We start from the raw sequence: 24,414 nt of genomic DNA on the forward strand, positions 1-24,414 counted from the left end.
ATATATATATATATATATATATATATATATATATATATATATATATATATATATATATATATATAAAAAATATTACATTCTGAAAATACTGTTGTATAAAAATGACCGTGAAGCAAACATCTGCTGTATGCATCCTGAGATATATATATATATATATATATATATATATATATATATATATATATATATATATATATATATATAAAAAATCTCTGATATATAAATTATTCTTACAAATTCTGATGTCAAAAGGGAACTGGATCATGAAAATGCATTATTAATTAAATACTTTTTAACCAAAAAACAAATTGCTCTAATGCATACAGAAAAATGTCAGCTGTGTGTGCATCCCATTTTTTTATTTGTTTTTTGGGTTACAAAAATTCTGATATGAAAAGGGAACTGGTCCTTCGGATATTATATATATATATATATATATATATATATATATATATATATATATATATATATATATATATAAAGCTTGCCATTTCCCTATTCTAACCTATGCATGTGACATTTTAAACTGACTTTTTTTTATTATATATATATATATATATATATATATATATATATATATATATATATAAAAAAAAAAAAGTCAGTTTACGGTTTAAAATGTCACATGCATAGGTTAGAATAGGGAAATGGCAAGCTTCTTTATTTTTATGTGTTCGGAGGCCAATCTCTTTCTTAAAGGTGGTCTTTAGGAGAAGTAAGGAGCAAACTCTGCAGCAGAGACCCAGTCGGCAGTTAAAAAAAAAAAAAAAAAGTCTGCTAATGAGGGGTTAAAACTTCTCATACTATCACTGGCTTTGTTTCTATTGGGAAAATGATCCTCCCTTCCTTTCTGTCCTAAGACAAGATCACCACTGTCTGTATGCCCGCTGGTGAGAATCCTTTACATTTTTGTCCTATTAATCACCTGCCGCAAGATGTAACTCCTTCCCATTTTATCCGGAAGATAAACGAGGGGGGGGGGGGATTTCTACTTGAAATGCGCTTGTTCTCCCTGGCATGTACATCCCATTGATGGTAATATTAGCTATTGCAAGGTGAACAATCGCACACACAAAAAACGCAGCATCATGAAAGAATTTAAAATGGCTATGGATCAGCTTATGGCTAGGTTTGTTTTTCTGTCCCACCAATACAAGCATGAGAAGTGGTGCCTTGCAACGTGTTTTTAGAGGCTGTATTCTATTTTAGCAAATCATTTTGCCACGTATTGTGTAATGGTTACAGTCTACATAACTTGGACTGACATAAAAGCCGTAACGAGTACACAGCATGGTCGATTTTAGACTGAGATCCTGTGACGAGTTGCAGTATCTGTTAAGAAAAATCTAGTTGGGGCAGAAAAGTTAAAATCTTAACAAGTAAGAAGAAAAATAAATTGGTGGGATCACACACTTGCCTACCCAGCATGTTACAGCAGCATAGTCGCCCCCCAGTGCATTTTCTAGAATATAAATATATAGAATATATTTTGTCAAGGGGAATCGGGTAGCTTTTTTTATTTATTTATTTATTTATTTTTTTTAATCCGAGCAGTACTTACCGTTTTAGAGCGATCTTCTCCGCCGCTTCCGGGTATGGTCTTCGGGACTGGGCGTTTATATTTGATTGACAGGCTTCCGACGGTAGCATCTATCGCGTCACGAGCAGCCGAACGTCGGTGCGGCTCTATACGGCGCCTGCCCTCCAACGTTCGGCTACTTTCGGAAAATTGTGACACGATAGATACGACCGTCGGAAGCCTGTCGGAAGACTGTGAATCAAATAGGAAACGCCCAGTCTCGCAGCCCATACCCGGAAGCGGCAGAGAACATACATCTCTAAAACGGTAAGTACTGCTTCGATTTTTAAAAAAAACACCCGATTCCCCTAGACAAAATGAGCCTCAATCTAATGTTAAAAATTAACATTTCCGGGTGAACCTCCACTTTAAATTCTTATTAAAAATGCACCACAGCAGATGCACTTGGGTTAAGTTTATCTAAATGAGACACCGGTCTTGCTAGAGAAATATTTTTCTGATAATTTTGTTTCTTATTCTTTCTTATCCTCCTTTTTTTTTTTTGCATGCAGGATAATTCTGTCCACACCCTTTGCTGTCATCTGTTATTTCCTCATCTGGTATGTGCCCGACATCTCTAGTGGTCAGCTGGTGTGGTACCTAACCTTCTACTGCCTTTTCCAGACCCTTGTGACGGTGAGGATTGGGGCAGGGCATGGTGTTAGTCTATGGTCATATCTGTTTAATGGGTAGAGAGATTCTGTATGTCCCTCTAACTTGAGTTTTCTGTTCTGCAGTGTTTCCATGTCCCTTATTCAGCCCTTACAATGTTCATCAGCAAAGAGCAAAGTGATCGTGACTCTGCCACAGGATACCGTAAGTATTTTCTCATGCTGCCTTTTTTATATGGCGTGACAAATGACATTTCTTGACTACACAAGTTTTCTGAAAATTACTTTTGTCCCTGTAAGGGCCCATTCACACCTAGGCGTTTTGTCGCCTGTAGCGCGACGCTCACAAACGCCAGAGGGACCAAAATACATTAAAGTCTATGGGGATGGTTCACATCTGAACTCTGATGCGCCTGACGCCCATCGCCAAAAAAAGTTCCGGACCCTTTTTTGTCACGCGTATCGGGCGTATTTGAGCGTTTCCATTTCCCATAGAAAGTAATGGAAACGCTCGATTCAAGCAACTTGCGCGACAACGGGCGTTTGCTACGGGCGTTTCGTCGCTTTTAATCAATAGAACTTGTCGCCCATGCAGAAGATTAAAAAAATCTACCAACATAGCAACAAGTGATGAAAAGATGATAATTTTTCCTATTGGCTAAAATAAAAAATGTCAAAGTACAAAAACGTCGGGCAACGCTGTATGCAAACGCGCGACAAAACGCCGGAAAAAAACGCCAAAAAAAACGCTGAACGACCGACGCTCAGGTGTGAATGCAGCCTAACACACACACACACACACACGCACACCTGGATATTTCTATGTAATTGTGGTCAGTGCCTGACTGGCCACAGACATACAAGAATCAAGTTGAAGCCAAGAAAGGGGCATAGTTAGTGGTCAGTGTAAGTTATATATAAACGAAAAGACACCCAGATTTGATATGGAAATGGAAGAAAAGCTAGGCCAGTAAGCTTCAAAAGCAAGTTGCTTTATGATAAATTGGTTGGTTGTAAACCCTTACATATACCAAGTGACGTCCCTATCCTCAGGTGATACTCAGAGATGAAACGCATCATCCTGCATAAGTTGTATCTGTTTATCTGCTGTGTTCTCTACATCCAATCAAAGTGCTGAATTTTATAAGCTTGTCTGAGAGTTTAGAAACAAAGAAGGCAGAGAGCTGAAGCTGCACTCTGCAGAGCTCAGTGACTAGAGCCCTAAAAACTGGATGGAGGGAAGGGACAACCCCCCCCTCCACACCTCACACAGAAATAGAGCTGAGGCTGTCAACCAGCTGGAGATTCCTCCCCTGTGTTTTTTTATTTTTATTTTTTTGAATCTCTTGGTGTCAGGAAAACTTGTCAGAAGTGGTTCATGCTGATAGCACAGCAACAAAGCAGCAGACAGAAATGCACTTTGTGCTCTAAATTGAGACGAGTACACACTATAAAGAGATATGCTTTGTTCATATTTTTGAGGTTTACAACCACTTTAAGGTAAGGCGAGGCAACATTTACAAATGTATGCAGAAGGCTTTTTTATGCAATGTGTTCTGGTAGGAAAGAAACTGTTCGCATTGTAGCTGGCCTACTGATATCTGCTGTTTTTAGGAAAATGGAACCGCTTAGGAATAAAAAGTATGTTATTTAATACTTTAATCCACTACCAGTAATGTTCTTCCCAAGCACTTGTGTGCAGAGGGTGTTTGATAAAAAGTGCTTGCTCGCTTGAATGGGAATTTTTTTTTTCCTATCTTCTGTAGCGTGACCAGAAGTAACCTTTTATTGATGAAGGAAGCAAACTCTTTAAGGCCCCTTTCACACTGGGGCGTTTTTCGAGCGAAGCCTCATCTGCAATCCCAATGTGCTGGTAAAGCACCGCTAAGACCCTAACGTTTTAGGGCGTTTTTGCAGTGCCTCAGTGTGAAAGGGTAAGGCGTTTTTACAGCGCTTTCAATTCATTTCAATGGAGAGGGGCGTTTTTGAAGCGTTTTTCAGCGCCCAAAAGCTGCTCCAAAGATGCTGCTCGCAGGACACGGTGTGAAAGGGTCCATTGAGATGCATGGAGAGCGTTTTATTAGTGCTGTTTTTAATGCTAAAACGCTGTAAAAACGCTTCAGTGTGAAAGGGGCCTAAAGCTTAATTCCAGGTATGGCAATTTTTTGCATAGTTACACTGGTGCAGCTTGGACCAATATACGTATTTATGTGCCACGCTTGTGGCAGCTGGAAATTCCTGTAGAAGGCACTGCTATTACAGTGATTTTTTTTTAAACTAGCTTCTGGGTCCCATGGCATGTGTCTGCCCTGCTGTGTTGGGAAAACAGGAGGTAGCTTGCTTGGCATAGACACAATTCTTAAAGCGGAGGTTCACCCTAAAAACATGTATTTAAAATTCCATTCAGCATAATTCCAACATTTACACTATGCCGTTTTGTTTTATTTTTTTTGATGTACACACCGTCTTATTGTTTTCCATCCGGGCTCTCACTCCCGCGGGAGTAGGCGGTCCTATGCAGAGGCTAGATGATTGACGCCTTGTGAAAAACTTCCCCCCGGCGCATAAGGCGCGTCACCAGTTTTCCAAATGTAGCCGGCTCTATACGGCACCAAGAAGTCAGCTCTACACGGCAGGCGCCATATAGAGCCGACTAGCAGTTTGGCTACTTTCGGAAAACTGGTGATGTGCCTTATACGACGGGGGGAAGTTTTTCACAAGGCGTCAATCATCTAGCCTCTGCATGGGAATGCCTACTCCCGCGGGTGAGAACCCGAAAGCCGGGTGGAAAATAACAATAAGACGGTATGTACAGCAAAAAAAAAAAAGGCATAGTGTAAATGTTGAAATTATGCTGAATGGAATGTTTTTAGGGTGAACCTCTGCTTTAGGGTCCTTTCACACGTCCGCTCCGCTCGTCCGTTTATTACAAGTAATACATCCCTATGGGATCGCGTCCATTAGCGGATGGAGCATCCGCTAACGTCCGCGACCATCCGCATCCGTCAGGATCCGCTTTTGCGGACGGAAGAAAACCCTATTTTTCTTCCGGCGGAACGGATCGGATGCAGACAGACGGTCCCACTGCATCCGATTCCCCATAGGGGAGAGCGGAGGAGAGACAGGGCGGTCTCTGTACTGTGTGCGGGGACCGCCCTGTCCGCCGACAGCTCAGCGGGAATCCATGCTGAGCCGATGGACACACACGGAGCGGACACAAAAACGGTCCGCTCCGTGTGAAAGAGGCCTTAATGAATGCAAAGCATTCTCTGATTGGACAAGGTATTTCATTTTTTTTTTTTTTTTTTTTTTTTTTAATTGGTAGTTTTTTGTTTTTTTTGCCTCTTGGTGTGTTACTAATTTCTTTGCATGCTGTTCTTTCAGGTATGACTGTGGAAGTCTTGGGCACTGTACTTGGCACAGCGATTCAAGGACAGATTGTGGGTAACGCGGATGATACCTGTGTGCCTAACTCCCTCCAGGGAGTATCTGTCAATACTTCTGTGGCTTCAGTAGAAGAATCCATAGTTTCAGAAGACTCTGGGTCTCTTACCAACACAGTGAGTTTCTATATTCTTATAACCAGAGCTGTATTGCATGCAAAATATTCCCACTAGAAAGTAAATGCGTTTATCCAAATGTGATTTTTCAATCTCCTTTAGATTTACCAAGAATTAGTAGAGGGGCCCACTTAACCACTTGATCACCGGGCCTATTTTGGCACTTCTCTCCTTCATGTAAAAATCAAATTTTTTTTTTTTTTTTTTGCTAGAAAATTAATCAGAACCCTATATATATATATATATATATATATATATATATATATATATATATATATATATATATATATATATATATATATATATATATATATATATATATATATATATATATATATATATATATATATATATATATATATAAGCAGACACCCTAGGGAATAAAATGGCGGTCATTGCAACTTTTTTTTCTTGCACGGTATTTGCGCAATCATTTTTTCAAACGCTTCCATGGATTAAAAAATAACAAAACAGTAAAGTTAGCCCAATTGTTTTGTATAATGTGAAAGATGTTACGCCGAGTAAATAGATGCCTAACATGTCATGCTTTAAAATTGTGCACACTCATGGAATGGCGCCAAACTTTGGTACTTAAAAATCTCACATGTGGGGTTTGAATGGTGTTTACATATGTGGGCGGGACTTGAATGCGTGTACGCATCTGCACGTGAGCTACCGGGACAGGGGCGTTTTTTTTTTTTTTATTCCTATTACAAGGAATGTAAACATCCCTTGTAATAGGAATTACTGTGACGGGTCCTCTTTATGGAGAGATGTGGGGTCAATAAGACCCCACATCTCTCCTCCAGGCTTACAAGCATGAAATCGGTGAAAACAAATTCACCGATCACATGCCGACAGCCGCGATTGCGGCTTTGTTTACTTCCAAGTACCGGGCGTGACGCCATAACGTCGCGCCTGGGCCTCCGACGGTCATAGAGATGACTGGTGACCATCTGGTCACCAGTCATCTTTATGCTTCCCAGCAGCGCCGGCCGATTCGCTCTCCAGGCCCCCGATGGCACGGGAGAGCCCGGAGAAGCACTGGATGGCGGCGGGAGGGGGGGGGGGACGTCCCCTCCCGCTGCCTATTAGAACGATCAAGTGGTGGAACTGCCGCTTTGATCATTCTTATTGTGCACAGAATCGGCGGCTGAAGACGCCGATATCTGAATGATGCCTGTTGCTGCAGGCATCATTCAGATATCACCGCACAAAGCCGAGGATGTCCTCTGTGATTAAGTGGTTAAAGCAGAGCTCTGCCCAAAAGGCAAAGCTCTGCTTGTTCGCAATACCCAATAACCCCACTTTTTTGGGGGGGAGCGGTTACCTGGTTTTGACAGATACATTCTCACTTCCAGGTAAGATTGCTGCATGCCGATCTATGAAAATGTCAGCCCCTTCTCCTTCCCGCGCTGCCTTCTGGGACACAGAGGTCCTAGAAGACGGGAGCCCATTCAGAAAGCGCAGCGCAACTCGCAGCAGGAAACGGGCTGGGAAGCCGTAAGGCTTCACTTCCTGTTTCCCTTACTACAGATGCTGGAGGAATCGGCTAGGGATGCTGATGTCGCTGGATCCCTGGACAGGTAAGTTTCCTTGTATTAATAGTCAGCAGCTACAATATTTGTAGCTGCTGACTTTTAATATAATTTTTTTTTTTTTATTTTTTTTTTTTACAGACTGGAACTCCTCTTTAACCACTTCCCGACCGCCTCAAGTACATATACGTCGGCAGAATGGCATGGACAGGCACATCAACGTACATGTACGTGCCTGCCTAGACGGGAGTCCGATCGGGACCCCCCCCCCGGTACTTGCGGCGGTCGGGTTCCCTCGGGGAGCGATCCGGGACGACGGCGCGGCTATTCGTTTATAGCCGCTCCGTCGCGATCGCTCCCCAGAGCTGAAGAACGGGGAGAGCCATATGTAAACACGGCTTCCCCGTGCTTTACTGTGGCGGCGTATCGAAAGAGTGATCCCTTATATAAGGGAGACTTGATCGATGACGTCAGTCCTACAGCCACACCCCCCTAAAGTTGGAAACACACACAAAGTGAACACTAACTCCTACAGCGCCCCCTGTGGTTAACTCCCAAACTGCAACTGTCATTTTCACAATAAAGAATGCAATTTAAATGCATTTTTTGCTGTGAAAATGACAGTGGTCCCAAAAATGTGTCAAAATTGTCCGAAGTGTCCGCCATAATGTCGCAGTCACGAAAAAAATCGCTGATCGCCGCCATTAGTAGTAAAAAAATAATAATTCATAAACCTGCAATAAAACTACCCCCTATTTTGTAAACGCTATAAATTTTGCGCAAACCAATCGATAAACGCTTATTGCGATTTTTACCAAAAATAGGTAAACGAATATGTATCGGCCTAAACTGAAGAAAAAATTAAATTTTTTTAGATATGTTTTTGGGGGATATATATTATAGCAAAAAGTAAAAAATATTGCATTTTTTTCAAAATTGACGCTCTATTTTTGTTTATAGCGCAAAAAATAAAAACCGCAGAGGTGATCAAATACCACCAAAAGAAAGCTCTATTTGTGGGGGGAAAAGGACGCCAATTTTGTTTGGGAGCCACGTCGCACGACCGCGCAATTGTCTGTTAAAGCGACGCAGTGCCGAATTGTAAAAACCCCTTGGGTCATTCAGCTGCATATTGGTCCGGTCCTTAAGTGGTTAAAGCCTAAGTTTATCTAAAACTAAATATAGAAGGGACAGCCCTCCATTTCTCAGATCAGAAGGCGACCTGGAGAACAGGCCACAATCTTCCTCCCATCCACAGTATTTCACTTTCTATTGTGCTTCCTTATACAAAGACTTAATAATAATAATAATAATATTATTCTTAAATGCTTATAAACACAGTCTTACCCATGGGCCTCGATGCATATGCGCATAGTAACATGTATACTAACAATGACCGTACAGAACTCGGCCTACAAATGCATGAATTTTATTTTAGGGCCAGTTCACACCAGACACCATTTTTTTTCTGCACAAAATACATGCACAGTATTTTCCATGTATTCCAATGGTTCTAGTTGGCTCTAGTTTACACCATGCGGTCAGTTTCTGCACCGGAAATTGACTGCATGGTGTGAACTAGAGCCATTGGAATACATGGAAAATACTGTGCATGCATTTTTAGTGCAGAAAAAATGCGCACAGAACTGCGTCTGGTGTGAACTGGCCCTTGTTTTTGCCTGAACAATGCTAACTATTGGTACCTGATTGGTTTACTATGCGCAACTAAATATCTGTGTACAAAAACTCCCACATTTTTATAGTATGTAACTGTAGGTATATACCACCTTGCAGCAACTCTCTAGTTTTGAAGGGACACACCATGTTGGTTATTGCATCTAATCTCGCGTTGCAAGCGTTATGGCCCCTCTTTTTTAAAGCATTCCATTGATGCTCTTCCCCTCTGCAAGAAGGTTGATGCTCCATGTGATCTAGAGCTGTCCCTAGATTCAACTTGCTCCTTTGTCCAAATATTGATTAATAAATTCCTTCTGATACATATTTAATGCAGCCAGAGCATGCATACCAGTATAGTGGTAACAATCTGACCCATCACCACTAATGCTGTATTTTTCAAAGATTAATGACCTCAAAACCCTGGAAGATCTCCCCTCTTCACTCAAACATAATGAAAAAATGTCTGCAAAAACTAGGAGGATTTCATTCTCTCAAGAATATCACTCATTTAGAATCTGTCACAGACAGGACCACATGCACAACTACCAGAGGTCTCCACCTCCTTGCTGTTCTATTGGTGGACATCACCCTTCCCCGGTTTCCCTCAGCCTCTCCCCCCACCCACCCTTTTTATTCCCACTCTTGCTCTACTTTTTCTCTTTTTGCATTCCCTACCTTTTGGTCTGTTGGACTGTTGTTTCTTGTCCCTAACTTTCGATCAACATTCCTACCCCCAGTTCCTAATGTGTAGGGCTGACTGTGAAACCTCACCCTGCTAGGTGCTTATACTAGCAGCTGGGATCTCTCTGCTCCCGGCCTTCAAGTGTTCCCATGAAGCAAGACCTACTGTTGTGACCTATATACCATGTCCTTCTTGCTGGATTTTGAGTGTGTATTTACTGTTGGCGCCAGGCATTGATGTTTATCTTCATTTTATTTGTACTAAAGCTTCTTTACCCATGTTTGAAAATCAAAATGACAAATGTTTAAAAAAAACAAATCCATTTGTATAAACAACTTTTTTTTTTTTTTTTTTTTTTATATCTACTTTATAGTAAGCATGAAAAGTAATTCACCACATATGTGTTTTTACAGAGAGTGGCCTACTTGATTGCAGCAGGTATCATATGTGGCATCTATATACTATGCGCTGTTGTACTGTCATTTGGTGTACGGGAAAAGAGAGGTAAGTGGACCATGGCAATTTTTTTTTTTTTAATACAAGCCACACAATTTTTCTAGTTTTTCACTTAATGTTTCTTTTTTATTTTTGCCTTCTACAGAATCCTGTGAACTTCTTTCTGAACAGTCGGTGTCCTTTTGGCAGGGCCTGAAACTTGTTATGAGCCACAGACCATACATTAAACTGATCGCTGGCTTCCTCTTCACATCATTGGCTTTCATGGTAGGCGAAGAAGGCTTCATACACATATTTATAAGCAAATATAGAAAACATACATTTTATCACACACATACTTTTTTTTTTTTTTTTATATATATATATATATATATATAAATCCTTTTGTTCTTCTGTCTGTACATCCCTTCTGCATCTATCCATGTTTTATTTGTCTCTTAGGCTGGCCATACACAATTTGAATCTTGGTTGGTTCTGTAGGAACCGGCTAAGAGTTAAACCATTAATGAGCAGGCTGAATGTACCAAGTTGATTGATCAACTTGGGTACAACCAGCCTGCTGGATTCACTTCTGATTTATCACAAGCAGCTGCTATAGCCACAAGCGATAATCATTGTCTTCTCCCGGTGGAGATGGCTTCCCCAACCTGCTCCTGTCCTCCACATGGAGAAAACAATGTGTCTCAGCAGGTAGGATTCCCCTGTTGGCACTGTCTGTGTTGAACCTGTGGCTCCAGGAAAGACATTTGCAAGTCTATGGTCGGCCTTATTTGCTTTATTGTCTATTAAATATTCTGTATTATTTTAATAAGGTAATATAAATGTAGGTCGCAGTGCCCCCCCCAACACACACAATAGGTAATTGGCTTTCATTGTTCTTCCTCCTTTTGCTGGTCTCACACATGGCGGTTTTCAGGACATTTTGAATCTGCTTTCAATTGAAAAATGAATCATGAATGCAACCTAGTTTCTGTTCACCCTGTGAAATGATTGAAAATGTTGGTGAGGGTTGCCTTGATTTTGTTCTGGTTTTGCAATTGAAGGTTGTTAAAATGGTCTCTGTGTGTGTGTGTGTGTATATATATGTGTGTATATATATGTGTGTGTGTGTGTGTGTGTGTGTGTGTGTATATATATATATATATATATATATATATATATATATATATATATATATATATATATATATATATATATATTCCATTTTTAAAGTATAACTAAAGGCACAACTTCTTTAGTTTTGGATAGAGTGGAGAGGGATTAGAACATCTGTCCCCCCCCCCCCCCCCCCCTTTTTTTTTTTTTTTTTTTTTTTTGCTGTCTGTGTCTGTCAAGAGATTTACCATCATTGAAAGTAAAATATAGGAGCTGCGGTGGCTTGACGCGATTGGCACTGCGCTGACAAGCCATTCACCTCTGCAGCTAGAGGTTCGGATCCCATGCTCAGCTACATGTGAATTGAGTTTGGTGGTCTCAGCCCGGCTCCCGGTGGGTGTGCTATGCGAGGTAAGCTTGCGCTTAGTACGCCCACCCCCCTCCCACAAAAACCACCACACTTACACGCACTCGAAATTGGGTTAACATGCACACACTTTGACCACGCGGTCTCTAAAAAGAGAGGCGAAGGACTAACGGGGCTGGTTGAGCGGGCTAGATACACTCGCTCCCTTATAGGGAGTCCCTCTGCCCTGTTGGGCTTCAAAGCGGAGCAGGTAGGGCGGGCTGTGTGGGAGGACCCCCTCACACACCCACCATTGCCACCCGGGGCATGGAGAAAGGTGGCAGATTGCCTCTGGGGGAGGCCTGCCTACTCCCAACTCCTGCAGTCCGGCTCCTCTCTCGAGTACACGCACAAAATACACTTTAAAAAAATAAAGTAAAAGGAAATCCCACATTTTGGGTTGTCCCCAGAAAAGTAGTAATAGAGGGGAAATATTCCAATGGAGACACTAGTTCTGGTGACCTGGGGTTCCCAAGGCATTCCCTTTTTTAATTTGCAGGGATTTCTGCTAACTTTTTTGTTTTGACTATGGGACAGGAAGTAAAGGGAAATTTTCCTTTCTTTCGGATGGCAATAAAAAAAAACTGACAGCAGACACCCTCCCTTACGCTATAAAAAATGAAAGTTTTTGCCTGTAGTTCAACATTTTACATTTGACTGCTGTTGTAGCATGCATGATAGGTTATAACCAATTCCCACTCTCCTTTTGTTTGTTACAACAATGGACTTTCTTTTATGGTGGCAAACCCAGTTTCATTTTTGTTCTCCTCAAAAGCAACATAAACGTGAAAAGCAGGTTCTCTTTCAAATGTTAATGAGGCTCAGTAGTGTTGTGATGTTGCTGTAACTTGTAATCCTCTTGATTATATAAGTATGCTAGAAACCTATATCTAATGAATTGCTGAATCAGTATACTGAATCTAAAAAAAATAGATAGATAGATAGATAGATAGATTCTCTCATCTCCACAACCTTACATTAACCTGCTATCAAAATGACAATTGGTTTCCTGGAGGTAAAAATACTTGTATGAATTATGATCATTCTTTGCATTTCAGCTTCTGGAAGGAAACTTTGCCCTATTTTTGAAGTACACGCTTCAGCGGCACAAGGACTATCACAATATTCTGTTGGTCATAATGGTGAGTGCGAGATCTGCAGGAAGCATTCTATAGCTGTCAGTGAATTCCTCCTTACCAGCATCAGGCCCCCAGTGTCATTTCACCCTCCATACCCAGCTACACCATGTGCCCATGTTCTTAGCACAGTATGACAAGCCGGTGATTTCAGCAGTAGCTGTTCTTGCTGATTACAGCTATAACTGCATATATCCAACTGATCCAGATACTTAACATTCAAAGTCAAGTACACACAGACTCTTTTGTTCTGTCAGCTTGGAGACAGAAAGTCATTGTAAGCTAGCGAATATAATATCCAGCCCCGTATCCCTCCTCCCTTCCCCTTTTGAAAGATTGCTGAAGCCTGAATCCCTTGAAACTATGTAACACACAAATCTTCCTTTTTTCTCACTTTTCTTTTCTTGTCCACCCCCTTTCTCATAGTTTCTCTACTGGGTTCTGAAAAGCCTCAGTTATTCTTCCACTGCTTTCTCCCACAGATTTCTGCTACGCTGACGGTTCCTTTTTGGCAGTGGTTCTTGACCCGCTTTGGGAAGAAAACTGCAGTCTATATTGGGATATCGGTGAGTAAAAGTAGGGGTAATGTAATCTAACTAGCATATGCATGGAAGGAATGACAGGGTACTTGGCACAGTGAAGTATATAATGGAACGTCAGGCATTTGATCAGTGTTAACGTTTGCTAGCGTTTGCTACCATCTAGTGGTGGTTTTTAGAATACAGTATCAGAAATGCTAGCATTTCTCATTGTTCTTAAAAGAAAGCTCATAATCTCCTAAAAATGATAGTTGCCTGACTGCTTTGAGTCACTAAAATATAACAAGCATGCAGCAAGTCAAAACTTCAGGTCAGTGAGTCAAAGATCAAATGCCTTTGGAGCAGCATAAGATCCTTTTGGTAGCTAGTACATCCACCCAACTATCACAGCTCCTGCTCTGGGATCATCTATTTAAGATGCCTTAACAACCTCCAATTAGCATGTCTCAATTTTAAGTAACAGCACCTTTCAAGACACTCTAGGCTGCCGCTCTTCTCTCTATTGTGAACCGTAAACCACTTGTCCCAAAACATATTGTGTTTTTTATGTATGTATTATTATTATTTTTAATGTATGTATTATTATTATTAATGTATGGCCCAGATTCACACAGGAGATACGACGGAGTATCTCAGATACTCCGTCGTATCTCTCAGAGTATCTATGCGACTGATTCATAGAATCAGTTACGCATAGATAGCCCTAAGATCTGACAGGTGTAATTGTTTTACACTGTCTGATCTTAGGATGCAGTACCGCGGCCGCCGCTGGGGGGAGTTTGCGTCGTAAACCAGCGTTGGGTATGCAAATTAGGAGTTACGGCGATCCACGTCGTTTTTTCGCGTTCGCTACGTTGCTGCTAGTCTAGTTTCCCGTCGCAAATTTAGACGTCGTTTTGGGTGCCCTAACTTTACACAGCACACGTATGTGCTGTATAAAGTATGGCCGTCGTTCCCGCGTCGAAATTTAAAAATTCACGTTGTTTGCGTAAGACGTACGGAAATACGCTACGCACGTCGCCGTACGTCAGTTCGCGCAAAGCATGGCGGGAATTTCAGAACGGAGCATGCGCAGTAGGTCCGGCGCGGGAGCGCGCCTAATTTAAATGGCACACGCCCCTTCGAATTACGCGGGCTTACGCCGGAGGCCGCCAGCGTAGGTTTTCATTGCAAGTGCTTTGTGAATCAGGCACTTGCGATGAAAACTTGCGGCGGTGTAACGTATCTACGATACGTTACGCTGCCGCACTTCTACGTGAATCTGGCCCTATATACTTAAGTATTTATGGACAGAATTTATGTGAAAAGTGTAGTAATCCTTAGCCAGCGCAGCAATCAGCCAAATTTTCTAGTGTTTTTGGTTGTTATGGGAAATATCACTCTGTACAGAGTTTTGGCTTATTAAACCATTTCATTAATGCTTATTAGAATGACTGACTGCGTCTGTACTTTGTATAAATAGGACTTTGTATTTTATTTTTATTTTTTGTATCCCTGTTAAATGCATGATTCTTGTATTCATCAACTGTATAAATTCTACCATCTCTCTTTTACAGTCAGTTATCCCATTCATGATTGTTGCTGGCCTTGTAAAAATCAACGTTATTGTAACCTACATAGTTGCAATAGCTGCTGGACTCAGTGTGGCTGCAGCCTTCCTCCTGCCATGGTAAGTAATACTTTTTAGTCTTAGATCAAGATGGGCTAGGCGGGGCAGGGTTTTTCTGATTCTGGGGCAAGAAACTGTACTTTGAGAAAAACTAAACAATTCTAAAATGGTAACAAACGCACTACTTTTTTTTTTTTTTTTTTTTTACTGACCATACGTGTGCACATCTATAACCATTCAGGCAATCCGAAGTGGTGGCCATAAGTGACAAATATTGGCCATACCATTCTGTTGATAGTGGGAGTGATAGTCAAAAGCTGTGGACGTGTGGCCCTTGAATGATTATAAACTCAACCCCTGCCGTTACATATAAATATCTGCTGACCACAAAAGTGTCAGGTCATGCACTTTATCAGAGAAAGTCCAATGGTACCCATAAACCTAGTTCATCTAAGAAAAACAAATGCCACAGGCTAACTAATCAAACAAGACAGAAAAACATTTGTTATTGCCATTGTCATTATCCCTAATGATCTGGCTGTAAAGATGGCTGCAGCATGCCTCTACCTCGTACCTTTCATAGGTCATTTACAAATGACTGACTGATCCAGTTCATGTTTAGAACTCCACTGGAAGATGCAGTTGCGTTAAGGGTGGTTGGATTGATGCCATATGTCTGCTCTGTCTACAGCAGCCTTTAAACCTAAACTACACAAGGGATTTTAAACACTAGCTCAGGAATAACCTTTTATTGTCAGTCGCCTAATTTGCAACATTGATTTTCAATACTTTGCAAATTGGACACTTGTCAACAAATGATTAAACTCAAGTTACATAGTGATTAAATAATGAGGAGGGAGGCAAGAGATAAGAAGGGAAGATGGAAAAGGAGGTGTAGGATAGGAAAGAAAAATGTCGCGCCCCCCTCTTTAACCACTTCCCGACGGCCGTACGACTATATACGGTCGCAGGGTGGTTCTACTTCTCTGGGGCGCCGTCATTTGACGTCCGCCCTTTTCCGCGTTCCCCGCGCGCGCTCCCGAGCGCGCATCGGGAAACTTCTGTGCTGGCCGTGTCCCTTGGACACAGCCAATCACAGATCGCCCAATCGGAGTGGCCGTTTGCTAGGCGATCTGTGCGGCCAATGAGAGATGATCTCGTATGTTTACATATGAGATCATTTCTCATTGCCAGCTCTCACAGACAGCGGTGCTGTCAGGGAGAGAGGAGACCGATCTGTGTCTCTTGTACATAGACACACAGATCGGTCACCTCCCCCAGTCACCCCCCTTCCCCCACAGTTAGAACACTATATAGGACACACATTTAACCCCTTCCTCACCCCCTAGTGTTAACCCCTTCCCTGCCAGTCACATTTATACAGTAATTAGTGCATATTTATTGCACTGATTGCAGTATAAATGTGAATGGTCCCAAAAATGTGTCAAAAGTGTCCGATGTGTCCGCCATAATGTCGCAGTCGCAATAAAAATTGCAGATCGCCGCCATTACTAGTAAAAAAAAAAAAAATCCTGTCCCTTATTTTGTAGGCAAACCAGTCGCTTATTGCGATATTTTTTGTAAAAAAAAAAAAAATTGTAGAATACGTATCGGCCTAGACTGAGGATAAAAAAAAAATGTAAAAAAAAAAAATGAGCTTTTCTTTATCGTACATCACGGGACACAGAGCAGCATAGCCATTACATATGGGTTATATAGTGCACCTTCAGGTGATGGACACTGGCACTCTCCGACAGGAAGTTCCCTCCCTATATAACCCCCACCCATAGTGGGAGTACCTCAGTTTTTTTCGCCAGTGTCTTAGGTGTTGGTGCATTGAAGAGCTCTGCCTATAGTTGTCCTCTGGACCAGGGCAAGCTGACCGGATCCGTCCAAGGTGCTTCATAGCCAAAGTGGACGGTACCCGGGCCCCCAGGTCCTGGAGGGGGTTTTGCCTATAACGCTTCTCCTTTGCGAGAGCTGGACTCTGGGTTCCAGGACTGGTTTCCTGCAACCAAGTAATTCCTGTTGCCAGCAGTGCTATATAGGTCCAGGAGTGTGGTGTTCCTAATCTGGACCCCGGTACCTGAAGGTCTATGACGTTACCCACGTTTTAGGGGGAAGATTGGGCCTCTTGCAGTTGGCAATACCCTGCGGCGTGGAGAAGGTAAGAGGGGGCCTGCGGAACTTGGTTTGTCAGCAGGCCCCCACAGGGGACTCTGGGTTTAGCCCGCTTTATGCCTCTGTGCATGGGCGCCTCATTCCACAAAGTCTGAATGACAGGATGGTTTCTATGTACCCATTAATGTTTTCCCCTGGCTGGTTCTGGTAGACGGCTGCATACCATAAGGTTTACAATAAGAGCTGCTATTGCGCTAGGGGGGGTCACTTGTGTAGCATGGAGGTCTTACCATCCGCGCAGCTACATAGCTCCCCCGTAAGCCTGTTCGGGCGTCTCACTCCCCTGCAGCCCACGTGTGTCTCTGCTCCTCCAGCAGCGTCCGGAGCAGGCGCGCGCGCGCGCACGCGCACAGTGTAAATAGACGCGGCGACGCTGCGTGAGGAGGCGGAGTTTTTTCGGGGCGGTCCCTCTTCCTGCTCTGAGAGCCTATATTAGGCTGCCAGTCGATCTGGGTCGCCGTGGGACACGGAGCAGCGGCAGGTTAACTGCGTGAGAGCAGTACCTTGCAAAGGGAGAGTGACACCCGGTGGTGGATCTGGTGAAGTACACGTTTTTCTTAAAGAGCCTGCGGCTCGTTTCTTGTTTAAAAGGCCGGTGTACTTGCAGCAGTCTGAGCCTTGCTACCCACGGCTCTATCCCAGATCAGCATAAAGGTGGCTTTACTTAGCTCATTTTGTGTGAGTTGCAAGCCCTTGGGGCGTTGTATTGTCCATCTTTATTAGGTTATGGGAAGTTTAATAATCTAACAGCACCCTAACCTATTAATTTTTTTGACACTTTCAAAGAGGTGTTTTTGTGTCTCTGCTGATTAAAACAGTCAGTGGTGTTTAGCGGAGTACCTTGGGGTTGTATAGATGGCTCCTAAGGGCGCGGGAAGCTCCAAAAATGCTAAGGCTACAAAAAAGCAGAAGGGTTCCCCATCAGGTTCGGAGGATCTTGGCCAGACCTCTGCAGTGCCTTCCTCCCCGGACAGACCAGAGGTCGTTAGCCCAGTTGAGCCTTTGGGGTTGCTAGGTGCTACGGCTGGCCCTACCCAACCAACTCCCTCCTTTGTTACGGAGGAGATGTTAGCCGCCACCTTAGGCGGATTTGAGCAAAGGATGACTGCTTTATTAGCCGCATCATTTCCCGGGAAGAAACGGACTAGGTCCCCTTCCCCTAGGGTCGACTCTCCAGATGAGGAGGTCCTTTCCCAAGAAGAAATTGATTTCTTGGCGGAGCAGGGGGATGACCCCCTGGAACAGGGTTCGGAAGAATCCACAATAGAGGAACCGTTCTCAGCCTCTCAGGCAGAGAGACTATGGATACAGTCCTTAGCGGACATGGTGCGGACGGCATTTAAATTACCCTTGCCTGAACCTCAGGCTACCGTATCCTCCCTTGGTTCCTTAAAAGCTCCCCAAACCAGTGCGGTTTTTCCGGTCCATCCCTTGCTGAGGGACCTAATCTTTCAGGATTGGGCCAAACCAGATAGGATCTTTCTTCCTCCTAAGAGGTTTTCAGTTTTATATCCTTTAGAAGAAGGGTTTTCAAAAAAATGGACTGTCCCTACTGTGGACGCAGCCATTTCATGTGTCAATAAGTCCTTGACGTGTCCGGTAGACAACATTCACATGTTTAAGGATCCTGTCGATAAAAGGCTTGAAACTCTGCTAAAATCTTCCTTTGCCACCGCAGGGGCTGTAGTGCAACCAGCGGTAGCCGCCATTGGAGTATGCCAGGCATTGAAGGACCAGGCCAAACAGGTTCTAAGAGACCTTCCGGCGCAACAGGCACAGGACTTGGCTGATCTGCCTAGGGCATTATGCTTTGCCGTAGATGCCATTAAGGATTCCATCCAGCAAGCTTCTCGGTTATCCTTATTCCTGGTTCACATGAGAAGACTTTTATGGCTAAAAAATTGGTCGGCAGAGACTCCCTGTAAGAAACTCTTAACTGGGTTTTCGTTCCAGGGGGAGAGGTTGTTTGGAGAGGATCTGGACAAGTATATCCAGAAGATTTCCAGTGGCAAGAGCACTCTCCTGCCTGTTAAAAAGAGGTTTCGAGGGCCAACCTTTAAGCGCCCAAACTCTCCAGGTCCAGGTCCCTCACCCTCCCGGCAGTATCGACGGCCTGCTGGCCGTTCACCCGCAAACAGACCGCAAGGGCAAGCTTCAGGTATCAAGAAACCGTGGTTTCGCAAACCAGTTAAAGCTGCCCCTAAAGCGAATCTGTGAAGGGACGCCCCCACTCTCTCGGGTGGGGGGAAGACTCCGCTTTTTCTCGGAGCTTTGGGAGGCCAGAATCTCCGACGAATGGGTTCTGTCCTCAGTGGCTCAGGGATACAAGCTGGAGTTTTTGGGGTTTCCCCCTCCTCACTTCCAGGAGTCCAGGCTCCCAAGCGATCCAAAGAAAAGGGTCTCGCTTCTAGCAGCCCTAGATCGCCTCTTAGATCAACAAGTGATTATGGAAGTACCATCTCAGGAGCGCGGACAAGGATTTTATTCAAATCTATTTATAGTCCCAAAGCCCAACGTCGATGTAAGACCAATATTGGATCTAAAAACCCTGAATCGTTATTTAAGGGTTCGCTCCTTCCGTATGGAGTCCATTCGTTCAGTGATGGCCGCCCTACAGGGAAAAGAATTTCTCGCATCCATCGACATCAAGGATGCATACCTGCACGTGCCAATCTACCCCGGCCATTTCAGGTACCTCCGGTTTGCCTTAGGCCATCGGCATTTTCAGTTCACGGCCTTGCCCTTCGGGCTAGCCACGGCTCCACGGGTCTTCACCAAAATCTTGGCCCCGGTGTTGGCCAACCTAAGATCCCAGGGGATCCTGGTTATGGCTTATCTAGACGATCTATTAGTCGTCGATCTTTCAGTAGCCAGCCTAAAACAGGCAGTTTGCTTAGTGGTAAATTATCTAGAATCCCTGGGTTGGGTTCTAAATCAGGACAAGTCGGCCTTGCAGCCCACAAGAAGGTTGGAGTATCTTGGGTTAATTCTAGATACTATGCAGCAGAAGGTCTTTCTTCCCCAGTCCAAGGTGGATTCTATAAAGGAATTGATCCAGGTGGTTCTAAGCCGCGCAAGGCCAACAGTTCGCCTGTGTATGCGCCTCTTGGGCAAGCTAGTGGCCACCTTCGAGGCAGTGCCCTACGCCCAGATCCACTCCCGAAAATTGCAGAAAGCAATTCTCGCAGCTTGGGACAAGAGAATCCAGGCCTTGGATCTTCCCATATCCCTGTCCCAGGCAGCCCGTCAGAGTCTGTGCTGGTGGCTGGTCCCACAGAACCTTTTGAAGGGAAGGTCGTTCTGTCCAGTTTCATGGAGGATTGTGACTACAGACGCGAGTCTTTTGGGGTGGGGCGCAGTCCTGGACGGATTGACCCAGCAAGGGAAGTGGTCAAGAGCAGAATCGATCCTGTCGATAAATGTTCTGGAGATACGAGCAATCCGGTTAGCTCTAGTTGCATGGACAGATGTATTACAGGACTCCCCTGTGAGGATACAGTCCGACAACGCCACGGCTGTGGCCTACATAAACCACCAGGGCGGCACCAGAAGTCAAGCAGCCCAGAAGGAGGTGGACCGGATCTTTGCTTGGGCAGAGTCCCATGTTCCCTGCATTTCAGCAGTGTTTATCCCCGGGGTGGACAATTGGCAGGCGGATTTCCTCAGCCGCCATCAGATGTCTCCGGGAGAATGGTCCCTCCATCCCGAGGTATTTCAGGCCATCTGCCAAAGATGGGGAGTCCCGGAGGTGGACATAATGGCCTCCAGATTCAATACGAAATTGACCAGGTTCGTGTCACGGACAAGGGATCCATTGGCCTACGGGACGGACGCCCTAGTATGTCCTTGGCATCAGTTTGCACTGATCTACGCCTTCCCTCCGTTACGGATGCTACCCCGTCTTCTTCTCAGAATTCAGGTGGAGCACAAACCAACGATTCTAGTAGCCCCCGCGTGGCCCCGGAGGCCTTGGTACTCCTTAATAATAAGGATGGCAGTGGAAGAACCTTGGGTCCTCCCGTTAAGGCCGGACCTCCTCTCACAAGGACCGTTCTTCCATCCTGCCTTACAGGCCCTAAATTTGACGGCCTGGCGGCTGAATCCCTAATTCTTAGAAACAGGGGCCTCTCTGGCCGGGTCATCCCCACCCTGATTAATGCAAGAAAGCCAGTCTCTAGGCTTATATACTATAGGGTGTGGAAGGCTTACATTACATGGTGTGAGGCTAGGAGATGGCATCCCCGCAAGTATGTCATTGGGAGAATCCTGGAATTCCTACAATTAGGAGTAGAAAAGGGACTGGCTATTAGCACAGTCAAAGGACAGGTCTCGGCCCTATCCATTTTCTTTCAGAGACCTCTGGCCTCTCACTCCTTAATGAAGTCTTTTTTGCAGGGGGTCATTCGGATTAACCCTCCGATTAAAGCTCCCCTATATCCTTGGGATCTAAACTTGGTTCTCTCGGCTTTGCAAAGCCAGCCCTTTGAACCGCTGTCTGAAATCCCGCTGGTCTTGTTGACTAGGAAACTAGTTTTTTTGGTCGCTATGGCTTCCGCCAGAAGGGTATCAGAACTGGCAGCCTTGTCATGCAAGACACCGTACTTGATTGTACATAAGGACAGGGTTGTTCTTCGACCACATCCGTCCTTCCTACCAAAGGTGGTATCTAGCTTTCATTTGAATCAGGACTTAATTCTTCCGTCCTTTTTTCCTGAACCTTCTTCTAAGAAGGAGAGACTCCTACATTCCTTAGATGTGGTTAGGGCTGTTAAGATTTATCTAAAGGCCACAGCCCAGATTCGCAAGACTGAAGTCTTATTTATTCTGCCGGAGGGACCTAAAAAAGGTCAGGCAGCGTCTAAAGCCACCATTTCCAGGTGGATTAGACAAGTGATTGTACAGGCCTACGGCCTGAAAGGTAAGAGCCCGCCCTTGTCGATCAAGGCTCATTCCACAAGAGCCGTGAGCGCCTCTTGGGCAGCGTATCACCAGGTCTCCATGGCCCAAGTCTGCAGGGCAGCGACCTGGTCGTCGGTTCATACGTTCGCTAAATTTTATCAAATGGACGTTAGGAGGAACGCTGATTCAGCCTTCGGGCAGGCGGTTCTGCAGGCCGCAGTATAGGATCCTCTTGTCCTATGGCACCCGCTGTTTTTTTCTGTGCATGGTTGTTTTCCCTCCCCTCATTTGCATTGCTTGGGGACATCCCATATGTAATGGCTATGCTGCTCTGTGTCCCGTGATGTACGATAAAGAAAAAGGGATTTTTAATAACAGCTTACCTGTAAAATCCTTTTCTTGTAGTACATCACGGGACACAGAGCTCCCACCCCTCTTTTGGGGAATTTTGGGATGCATATTGCTTGCTACAAAACTGAGGTACTCCCACTATGGGTGGGGGTTATATAGGGAGGGAACTTCCTGTCGGAGAGTGCCAGTGTCCATCACCTGAAGGTGCACTATATAACCCATATGTAATGGCTATGCTGCTCTGTGTCCCGTGATGTACTACAAGAAAAGGATTTTACAGGTAAGCTGTTATTAAAAATCCCTTTTTTATTATAGCAACAAGTAAAACATTTTTTTTTTTTTCAAAATTGTCGCTCTATTTTTGTTTATAGCGCAAAAAATAAAAGCCGCAGAGGTGATCAAATGCCACCAAAAGAAAGCTCTATTTGTGGGAAAAAAAGGACTTCAATTTTGTTTGGGAGCCACGTCGCGCAATTGTCAGTTAAAGCAACGCAGTGCCGAATCGCAAAAAGTCCTCTGCGCAGGAAGGGGGTTTAAGTGCCCAGTAAGGAAGTGGTTAAGATGCTCTTCACCTCCGCAACAGAGACAGCCAGCTTCCTCCAGGCAGGGATAAAAAAAATAGGTGGCCAATTTCTGCTGATGGGAGAAAAGGCCCGGGATCGGACAATGGAGTAAGGCCAACTTGGCATCTTTGCGGGTAAGTTATGGATGGTCACATTGGTTCAGCTTGGACCAATGTAACTGTGCATATACCACTTGCTCCGGGTCCTGTGCCGAGCAGCTGCCCTACTGCTTTCAGAAACACGTGGTAAAATCCTAGCGATTTTTGGGAGGTTTGCGTAGCCTGGCCCCTATAGACACCAGATTGTTAGAATTGTCATTACATAGCTTTGGGTAACTTTATTTATTTTTGCGACCTAAAGATTTAATGTGTACATCTAAATAAAATAGTAGACATTCTGATAAATCGCTACATTTTATTGCTTGTCTGTATATGCCATCACACTTTTTTTTTTTTTTTTTTTCTTCATTTTAGGTCTATGCTTCCTGATGTTATTGATGACTTTATTCTGAAAAACCCAGAGTCTCCTGGACATGAAGCAATTTTTTTCTCTTTTTATGTTTTCTTCACCAAATTTGCCTCTGGGGTATCGCTGGGAATATCCACGCTCAGTCTGGAGTAAGTATACCTTTTAATAAGGCCAGAATAAAAACGGTAGCCCAAATCCTGTCATAAGGAAATGTGATTATCTTGCCTTTTTAGCAGCAACGTGTAGCTAGGTTTATGCTCCCGTCTGCTTTCTGCTGCTGTGGAATGCTGAATCTTGGTGCTTTCCTGCATAGTTTTTCCAGTGTTCATAGTGGCTGCAACAGGGAAGCTTTAGTGTTAGGGTGTTGCCTTGGGTGGCACAGTGGGATGGTATGGTACAGGATGGCAAGCTATAGGGATAAGAATATGTAGGTATGTATTTTTTATTGCCATTCTATTTTTGCAACCTCTCCTTTAGTTGCTCATGACCTTCCTTCTTTTTTTTCCTAACCAGTTATGCAGGCTATCAGGCCCGTTCCTGCTATCAGCCAGAAGCTGTGAATGTGACACTGAGGTTGTTGGTCTGTGCTGCTCCTATCGTTTTGATTCTCATTGGACTGTTACTATTTAAACTGTATCCAATTGATGAAGAGAAAAGGAAAGAAAACAGGAAAGCTCTTCAGCTTATCAGGTGAACATTAAATATTTTTTGAAAGTGTGCCTATGATGATTAGTTAGTTTTTGCCATTTGTCCTAATAAAACCCTTTTTAGCATTAGGAATTAAACAACTCGAAGAGACAGAAAAATAGAAATATTGAAAAGGATATATGGAATACTTATTGTAAACCTCTTGGAGCAGAATTGCTTGTCTAGGCTGGCCCACATTAACTAGGTTATTTCACACAGCAAAGTCAAAAGCTAATTGGTTGCTGTGTAACACATGCTGCCTTAGATATTTCTTCACAAGAGCACATTCATAACTGAGGCAGGTTACTTCCACTACTAGCTTTCCATAATAACACCTTGATGAGCAGTCAACCTAACAAAAGCTTAGTGAATACAAT

At 43.8% G+C, this 24,414-nt stretch overlaps 1 protein-coding gene across 1 annotated transcript in view; it reads left to right on the forward strand.

Annotated features, from left to right (window-relative positions):
* The window catches only part of MFSD2A (major facilitator superfamily domain containing 2A), a 39,479-nt gene that overhangs the window by 12,732 nt on the left and 2,333 nt on the right, over nt 1-24,414 (forward strand). The window contains exons 4-13 of the mRNA XM_040336972.1: nt 2,092-2,215; nt 2,317-2,395; nt 5,575-5,750; nt 10,061-10,151; nt 10,249-10,370; nt 12,663-12,746; nt 13,223-13,306; nt 14,836-14,948; nt 23,356-23,499; nt 23,864-24,040. Coding sequence (XP_040192906.1) covers nt 2,092-2,215; nt 2,317-2,395; nt 5,575-5,750; nt 10,061-10,151; nt 10,249-10,370; nt 12,663-12,746; nt 13,223-13,306; nt 14,836-14,948; nt 23,356-23,499; nt 23,864-24,040 — 1,194 coding nt within the window. The remainder of the gene's footprint in view (nt 1-2,091; nt 2,216-2,316; nt 2,396-5,574; nt 5,751-10,060; nt 10,152-10,248; nt 10,371-12,662; nt 12,747-13,222; nt 13,307-14,835; nt 14,949-23,355; nt 23,500-23,863; nt 24,041-24,414) is intronic.

This window comes from Rana temporaria, chromosome 2, assembly GCF_905171775.1.
Source record: "Rana temporaria chromosome 2, aRanTem1.1, whole genome shotgun sequence".
Taxonomy (NCBI): domain Eukaryota; kingdom Metazoa; phylum Chordata; class Amphibia; order Anura; family Ranidae; genus Rana; species Rana temporaria.